At 45.9% G+C, this 9,131-nt stretch overlaps 1 protein-coding gene across 1 annotated transcript; it reads left to right on the top strand.

The window, feature by feature from the left end:
- The first annotated feature begins 1,470 nt into the window (after positions 1-1,470).
- On the top strand, positions 1,471-2,004 carry LOC124716808. Its single transcript, XM_047243358.1, has one exon. The coding sequence runs from the start codon at positions 1,471-1,473 to the stop codon at positions 2,002-2,004; it is 534 nt and encodes a 177-aa protein (XP_047099314.1).
- The last annotated feature ends 7,127 nt before the right edge of the window (positions 2,005-9,131 follow it).

Below are 9,131 nucleotides of genomic sequence, written 5' to 3'. Positions count from 1 at the left end.
CCGAGTGGTAAAACTGTACACGGCGTTCAAAGTCGTCGCCATGCAATTACTGGTGCGTAGAAATATTGTACGGGTGCAATCGATGTTGATGTGGCATTCTCAACACCGACGTTTTTGAGATTCCCGATTCTCACGCAATTTGACTACTACATCATCATTTGTTGCACGTCGTGGTAGACGTTTCACATGTGGCTGAACACTTCCTGTTTATTTAAATAACGTAACTATCCGGCGAACGGTCCGGACACTTGGATGATGTCGTCAGGATATCGAGCAGCATACATAGCTCACGCAATTTGACTGCTACTGATGTGCGAATTAGCCGCGACAGCAGCTAAAACACCTACTCGGGCATCATCATTTGTTGCACGTTGAGGTAGACGTTTCACATGTGGCTGAACACTTCCTGTTTCTTTAAATAACGTAACTATCCGGCGAACGGTCCGGACACTTGGATGACGTCGTCCAGGATATCGAGTAGCATACACAGCTCACGCACGTTGGGCATTTTGATCACAATAGCCATACATCAACACGACATCGACCTTTTCCGCAATTGGTAAACGGTCCATTTTAACACGGGTAATGTATCACGAAGCAAATACAGTCCGCACTGGTGGAATGTTACGTGATACCACGTACTTATACGTTCGTGACTATTACAGCGCCATCTGTCACAAAGCGAAAAAAGTGGTCCAACTAAAACATTCATATTTCTTTACGTACTACACGAATATGTAATAAAAATGGAGGTTCCTATTTAAAAAAAACGCATTTGATATCCGTTTGACCTATAACAGCGCCATCTAGCGGGCCAACCATAGCACCATCTGGTTTCTCCCTTCAAGCTAGATGAATTTCGTTCTTTGTAGTTTTTTCGTTTGATGCTTATTTCGTGAGATATTTGGCCCGGTCACTATCAGTGGACCACCCTGTAGACGGATTCTGAAGTATTTCTTCATGAATGAGTTGTAGGTTATGTCACTGAATCAGTGTGGTTCGGCTGTTTTACATGCATTTAACGATAATTTATGTCTCTTGGTAAATTCTAACGCATGAGGCGCAAAAAAAAAAAAAAAAAAAAAAACTATTCGGTTAGTTAAGTAGAAAATCATTAACAACGCTTCGAGCGCTAGCTGTCACAAGTTTCGCACCAGACACCCTTGTGACTCTATTTGTTGGAGTGTGCCATGGAGGCGACCTAGGTACATGTCCCATTATTCCATGTTTCGGAGAGGCACAGCGGTGAACCATCGGATATGACTTCAGGTCACGTTTGATAGTGATTGAGTGAACTGTGGCGTCACATTGGTACATCACGGACATCCTGCGTCCTCATGTGTCGCCTCTCATGTGACAGTATCGTAGTGCCTTTATCAACAGGACAATGCACGTCCATGCATGGCACGTTTCTCTGTAAACTACGTGCATGATGTGGCTTCGTAAAATTTCCCAGTGTAGTAACTGACGATGAGCTTTGTAAGTGAAAGGATAATTAGAGCAAGAGTGAACTTGGGAAAGAATAGTTTTACTATACTCAAAGTGTACGCACCTCAGCAAGGGAGCAGTGAAGAAGAAAAAACGAAATTCCTTGAAGAACTGGAAGGCCAAGTACGAGAAATTGTGATAACTGGGGATTTGAACGCTCAGATCGGCACGGATAGAAATGGATATGAGGAGGTGATGGTCCCTTTTGGATACGGAAGACGAAATGTTGAGGGTGAAGAAATTCTAAAACTGTGCATTAGGAATCATCTTTTAGTGAAGAATACTTTCTTCAAGAAACAAGATAGCCATAAGATTACTCGATACGGCTGGGATGGCGAATCTAAGACAGTTATAGACTATATATTAACGGAAAAATTAATTGGAGGAAAAGTAAGGGACACTAAAGTCATACCAAGTGAGCACTTGGATAGCGACTACAGGTTACTAATAGCTGATCTAAATGATAAAGTGAAAAGTCTGAATGCTGTACAAAGAATGCCAAAGATTAAGGAGTAGAAGTTGAAAGAAGAAGAAAATAAGAAAAGTTTCCAAAATCTAGTAGCACAAAAATTGCCAAAACCTGAAAGGGGTAGTGTAGAGAAAGAGTGGAACCTATTTAAAACTTCACTAGTTAACTGTGCTGTGCAGATATGTGGCAAAACAAAGGGTAAAGTGAAAGACAAAGAAACCAGTTGGTGGAACAATAGAGTAAAATATGCAATTAAAGAACGTAATATGACAAAAAAAACATGGAATTTGAAAAAAAAGAAATCAGAACCAGGGGCTGGTACCACAAGATGAACACAAGGTGACAACACTGGAGGAGGAATACCGACAGAAGAAACTCCAATCAAAGAGAATTTTGAAAGAAGAAAAGGAGAAGAGTTGGGAAATATTCACCCACAAACTAGAGCAGGATAGCAAAGGGAACCAAAAACTGCTATATGGGTTACTGAAAAGTAAAATATCTGATAGAGCAGACATCATTATACATCAAAGCCATTGAAACAGAGGATGGGGATATTATCAGGGACATGGAAGGTATCGGAAGAGATGAAGAATTATTTTGAAATCTTACTGAATGGGGAAAGTGCACAAGAAAGTGACACCGAAGTCATTGAATTAGTGGAAGAGCCGGATCCAATCTCTTGGTTAGAAACTGAGAATTCCCTGAAAGATGAAAAGTGGGAAGGCGGCTGGAGTAGATGAGCTGACGGCGAATATGATTAAAGCCGCAGGAATCCATGGAATACAATGGTTACCTAGGGTGCTGGGGGTGATATGGAAAGAAAACAAAGTGCCAGATGAATGGAAAAAAGGAATTATAATACCATTGTTGAAGAAACGTAGTAGAAAGAAATGCTCCAACTACCAAGGAATCACACTGTTATCACACTGCCTTAAGGTAACGGATAAAGTCATAGAAAAAAGATTGCAGAAAATTGTAGAACACGAATTAGAGGAACAACAGCATGGGTTCAGAAGTAATAGGGGAACAATAGATCTCATTTTATCCCTCCGTCAGATAATGGAGAAATAATGGGAAAAAGGAAAGGACTTGATAGTAGAATTCGTGGATTTGGAAAAAAGCATATGACAGTGTACCAAGGGATAAAATATGGGAGGGCTTGAGAAAACATAATGTTCCTGATTTATTAATTAAAAAAGTACAGATGCAGTACGATGGTTGTGAGAAAAGTGTACAAGTAGGAGGTGGAAGATCAAAATGGTTTAAGACAAGGAGAGGTGTTCAGCAAGACAGTTCGCTGTCCCCTTTACTCTTCATTACACTTATAGACACAATCATGAAATAAATCAAGGAAGAAGAAAATGAAGATATCAACGCTTTTGTTTTTGCTAATGACATCGCGATTTGGGGAGAGACGGAAATGGAGGTTTAGAGGAGACTAGATTACTGGAACACAAAATTTAAAAAAAAATCAAGTTAACTATGAGTAGGAACAAAACAGTGGCAATGAAGATGAGCAGGACGCCCACACCTTGTCACAGCATACTGGAGGGGGAGAAGGCTGAATATGTGAAAAGCTTCAATTATCTGGGTAGCAACATATCACGTGACGGAAGTTCCAAACTAGAAGTCTTAAACAGAATAACAAAAGGATCTACACTCCTGGAAATTGAAATAAGAACACCGTGAATTCATTGTCCCAGGAAGGGGAAACTTTATTGACACATTCCTGGGGTCAGATACATCACATGATCACACTGACAGAACCACAGGCACATAGACACAGGCAACAGAGCATGCACAATGTCGGCACTAGTACAGTGTATATCCACCTTTCGCAGCAATGCAGGCTGCTATTCTCCCATGGAGACGATCGTAGAGATGCTGGATGTAGTCCTGTGGAACGGCTTGCCATGCCATTTCCACCTGGCGCCTCAGTTGGACCAGCGTTCGTGCTGGACGTGCAGACCGCGTGAGACGACGCTTCATCCAGTCCCAAACATGCTCAATGGGGGACAGATCCGGAGATCTTGCTGGCCAGGGTAGTTGACTTACACCTTCTGGAGCACGTTGGGTTGCACGGGATACATGCGGACGTGCATTGTCCTGTTGGAACAGCAAGTTCCCTTGCCGGTCTAGGAATGGTAGAACGATGGGTTCGACGACGGTTTGGATGTACCGTGCACTATTCAGTGTCCCCTCGACGATCACCAGTGGTGTACGGCCAGTGTAGGAGATCGCTCCCCACACCATGATGCCGGGTGTTGGCCCTGTGTGCCTCGGTCGTATGCAGTCCTGATTGTGGCGCTCACCTGCACGGCGCCAAACACGCATACGACCATCATTGGCACCAAGGCAGAAGCGACTCTCATCGCTGAAGACGACACGTCTCCATTCGTCCCTCCATTCACGCCTGTCGCGACACCACTGGAGGCGGCCTGCATGATGTTGGGGCGTGAGCGGAAGACGGCCTAACGGTGTGCGGAACCGTAGCCCAGCTTCATGGAGACGGTTGCGAATGGTCCTCGCCGATACCCCAGGAGCAACAGTGTCCCTAATTTGCTGGGAAGTGGCGGTGCGGTCCCCTACGGCACTGCGTAGGATCCTATGGTCTTGGCGTGCATCCGTGCGTCCCTGCGGTCCGGTCCCAGGTCGACGGGCACGTGCACCTTCCGCAGACCACTGGCGACAACATCGATGTACTGTGGAGACCTCACGCCCCACGTGTTGAGCAATTCGGCGGTACGTCCACCCGGCCTCCCGCATGCCCACTATACGCCCTCGCTCAAAGTCCGTCAACTGCACATACGGTTCACGTCCACGCTGTCGCGGCATGCTACCAGTGTTAAAGACTGCGATGGAGCTCCGTATGCCACGGCAAACTGGCTGACACTGACGACGGCGGTGCACAAATGCTGCGCAGCTAGCGCCATTCGACGGCCAACACCGCGGTTCCTGGTGTGTCCGCTGTGCCGTGCGTGTGATCATTGCTTGTACAGCCCTCTCGCAGTGTCCGGAGCAAGTATGGTTGGTCTGACACACCGGTGTCAATGTGTTCTTTTTTCCATTTCCAGGAGTGTAGCTTCTTCCACAAAGTACGAAATCTCATCTGGGAGAAGGAGGTCCCTCAAAGAGCCAAACAGACCATGTATAAATCTTATGTCCTGCCAGTCATGATGTATAGTCTAGAGGCGTGTGTCATTAATAAGAGAAAAGGGAGTCAAATACAAGCATATGAAATGAAGTTCCTTAGGTTAGCTCTATAAAAAACTAGGAGAGAGAGTCAGCAATGATTATGTAAGGAGGACCTGCAGGTGTCGTTAACTACAGAGGAGAGAATGAGTGCTTTGAGATTGAAGTGGTTCGGTCATGTGAAGCGAATGCACCCACCTCGAACTCCACGCCAGTATTTGGAAATGGAGGTACCAGTAAGAAGACCAGGTGGGCGGCCCAGAAAGAGATGGACAGACCAGGTTAAGGAAGATCTCAAGAGGAGAGGAGAAACATGGGAAGTAGTGGAGAGGGAAAAACTATTCCAGGACAGAAACCAACGGAGGCATATCGTTCACAAAGTGCCTACCCGCTGGAAGGAAATCCTGATGATGATGATGAGTAATTGACGATAATCATATCAGGTCTCCAGCCGGAACGTCATCTTCACACACTATTTCGGCTGTCCACCTGGCCGCCATCTTCAGGTGAGCAGGCCGTTGGAGGAACTGAAATCAAACACACCGTGGCGGCTTCTTCATACAACGCCTGTAGGTCCACCGCACGCGCGTGACCTTAACTGCCCTCTAGAGCATAGGACAAACTCGCGGAAACGATACAGCGATATCAAATACTATTGATAGCTTTTGATGACCGAAACAAAGACCGTTGATTTTTAATGTCCATGGGAAATCCCTATCTCTCATAGTCGTCAAATTATTTATGGAAAATTTTGAGGACACCCCACTGTAGATGGCGTCCTTAAAACGAACTTGTCTTTGTAGATACGTCGACGATACGTTTATGGTGTGGTCACATGGGAAGGATGCTCTGGAACGCTACCTAGACCATTTTAATTGTCTACATCCCAATATTAAGTTGTCGATGGAAGTTGAAAAGGATGGAAAATTTTCGTTTTCAGATGTTTTGGTCTACAGGAGGGATGATTGGACGTTAGGACACAGTGTTTATCGTAATCCCACGCGTAAGGATCGATATCTACACGCACCAATTTCTCATCCATCGTAGCAACGTAATGGCGTCCTACGTACACTGGTAAAAAGAGCTTGTGCCATCTCAGGTGCAGATAATTTGATACAACAACTGGATCTTCTCAAAGCAGCGATCGAGCAGAGTGGCTATACTGACAATCAGATACGTCGTGCAGCCGGCCGGACTGGCCGAGCGGCTCTAGGCGCTTCAGTCTGGAACCACGCGACCGCTATGGTCGCAGGCTCGGATCCTGCCTCGGGCATGGATGTGTCTGATGTCCTTAGGTTAGTTAGGTTTAAGTTGTTCTAAGTTCTAGGGGACTGATGACCTCAGATGTTAAGTCACATAGTGCTCAGAGCCATTTGAACCATTTTGAAGATACGTCGTGCCCTACAGATTGGGCATTCACGGGAACGAACAGAAGCTACAGGTAAATTGGTGGCGTTCCTACCTTTCATGAGAAGCATATCTTCAAAAACAGGAAGAATGTTAGAGAGATTTCATATTAAAAGTGTATTTTTTTCCCGTCCGCCAGCTAAGACTAGAGCGCTGCTGGGCTCAGTGAAATATGATTTGCATTTGAGGAAGCCCGATGCCTACAAAACTCCCTGTCATTGAGGAAAAGCCTCACTCGTTTATTTCAGTCAGAAAAATCTGCGGTTGCGGAACATCGGCTCACTAAAAGATATAAAATGTTTGTGGTTGCTCCTGCGTCGCGTTATTGGGACTATGTAGTCAAAGAAGCTACTGAAATCCCGCTGTCTGACAACATTATTAACAGAGATATGGGGTAACGTTTAAGTAAGATTTGGAACTCTGTTTTGTTTGAGAATAAAAAATAACGATCTTTGTTTGGGTCATCGAAAGCTATCAATAACGTTTGAAACAGATTTATCGTTTCCACCGGTGCGCTGTTAAGCTTTACGCTAGAGGGCAGTTACACTGAAGAGGCAAAGAAACTGGTACACCTGCCTAATATCGTGTAAGTCCCCCCAAAGCACGCAGAAGTGCCACAACACGACGTGGCATGGAGTCAACTAATGTCTGAAGGAGTGCTGGAGGGAATTGACACCATGAATCCTGAAGGGCTGTCCATAAATGCGTAGGAGTACGAGGGGATGGTGATCTCTTCTGAACAGCGCGTTGCAAGGCATCCCAGATAAGCTCAACAATATTCACGTCTGGCGAGTTTGGTGGCCAGTCAAAGTGTTTAAACTCAGAAGAGTGTTCCTCGAGCCACTCTGTAGCAATTCTGTGCGTGTGGGTTGTCCCATTGTCCCTCTGGAATTCCCCAGTACAATGGACATGAGTCGTTGCAGGTGATCAGATAGGATACTTACGTACATGTCACGTCGTATCTAGACGTATCATGGGTCCCATATCACTTCAACTGCACACACCCCACACCATTACAGAGCCTCCACCAGCTTAATCAGTCCCCTGCTGACATGCGGGGTCCATGGAGTCATGAGGTTATCCCTGTACCCAGTTTGACATTCGTCCGACCAGGCAACATGTTTTCAGTCATCAACAGTCGGCGTTGACGGACCCAGGCGAGGCTTAAAGCCTTGTGTCGTGCAGTCATCAAGGGTACACGAGTGGGCCTTTGGCTCCAAAAACCCATATCGATGATATTTCGTTGAATGATTCGCACGCTGACACTTGTTGATGACGCAGCACTGAAATCTGAAGCAATCTGAGGAAGGGTTGCACTTCTGTCTCGTTGAACGTTTCTCTTCAGTCGTCATTGGTCCCGTTCTCGTAGGATCTTTATTCGGCCGCAGCGATGTCGGAAATTCGATGTTTTATGGGATTCCTGCTATTCACGGTACACTCGTTACCTCGGAGATGCTGTGTCCCATCGCTCGTGCGCCGACTGTAACACCACATTCAGACTCGCTTAAATCTTGATGACCTGCCATTGTAGCAGCAGTAACCGATCAAACAACTGCGCTATGCACTTGTTGTCATATGTAGGCGTTGCCAGTCGCAGCGCCATATTGTGGTTGTTCACATATGTCTGTATTTGAATATGCACGCCTCTATGCCAGTTTCTTTGGCGCTTCAGTGTGTGTTCGCACACGTTCGGTGGACCTACAGGTGGTGTATGAAGGAACCGCAGTGGCGTGTTTGTTTTCAGTTCCAGCGAGTCAGAGTAGCGACTATCTCACCTTAAGATGGCGGCCAGGTGGACAGCGGAAATATTGTGTCAAGATGACGTTTTGTTACGGCTGGAGACTCGATATAAATATCATTATCTGTGTGATGCTGAGGTACTCCTATGGCCACCAAGAATTCCAGATCTCCCATGAACAGAACATGTGTGGCACTACTTCCGATGTCAATAGTGTCCCACTGCCTGTAACCCGGATATCACAAACCACTTAAAGCAATGGTGGGCCACCTGCCTCAGTAGACGGTGCAATGGTCTCGTGACGCCCTTCCCATCCAAATCCGAACACATCCAGGCCGGAGGCGGTGCAACGTCATACTGATAAGTGGGCACATACTGGCAGATTCTTCGCAAATCTGATTCTAGTTTGTAACCACACCATTAACACAGCATATCCTCTCAACCCGCCAAGTTTCATTTCGTTTCCTCCTCCCTTTGTGAATGCTACACTTTTATTGTCAAGCAGTGCACTTGTACCGACGTTTGGAAATTTGCATCCTGAACTAACTGGCAGTATGATTTATTTATTTATTTATTTATTGTCAAATTATAGAGCTGTTATGAAACTTCCTGGCAGATTAAAACTGTGTGCCAGCCCGAGACTCGAACTCGGGACCTCTACCTTTCGCGGGCAAGTGCTCTACCATCTGAGCTACCGAAGCACGACTCACGGCCGGTACTCACAGCTTTACTTCTGCCAGTATCTCGTCTCCTACCTTCCAAACTTCATTCTGGAAACCTCCCCCAGGCTGTGGCTAAGCCATGTCTCCGCAATATCCTTTCTTTCAGCAGTGCTAG

This window comes from Schistocerca piceifrons, chromosome 9 (assembly GCF_021461385.2).
Source record: "Schistocerca piceifrons isolate TAMUIC-IGC-003096 chromosome 9, iqSchPice1.1, whole genome shotgun sequence".
Taxonomy (NCBI): domain Eukaryota; kingdom Metazoa; phylum Arthropoda; class Insecta; order Orthoptera; family Acrididae; genus Schistocerca; species Schistocerca piceifrons.
Note: the sequence above shows the minus strand (reverse complement) of the source record. Positions and strands in the feature narration are given on the sequence as shown.

Coding starts and splice junctions, on each gene's coding strand:
- LOC124716808 (XM_047243358.1), top strand. CDS start 1,471: ATGAGCTTTGTAAGTGAAAGGATAATTAGAGCAAGAGTGAACTTGGGA.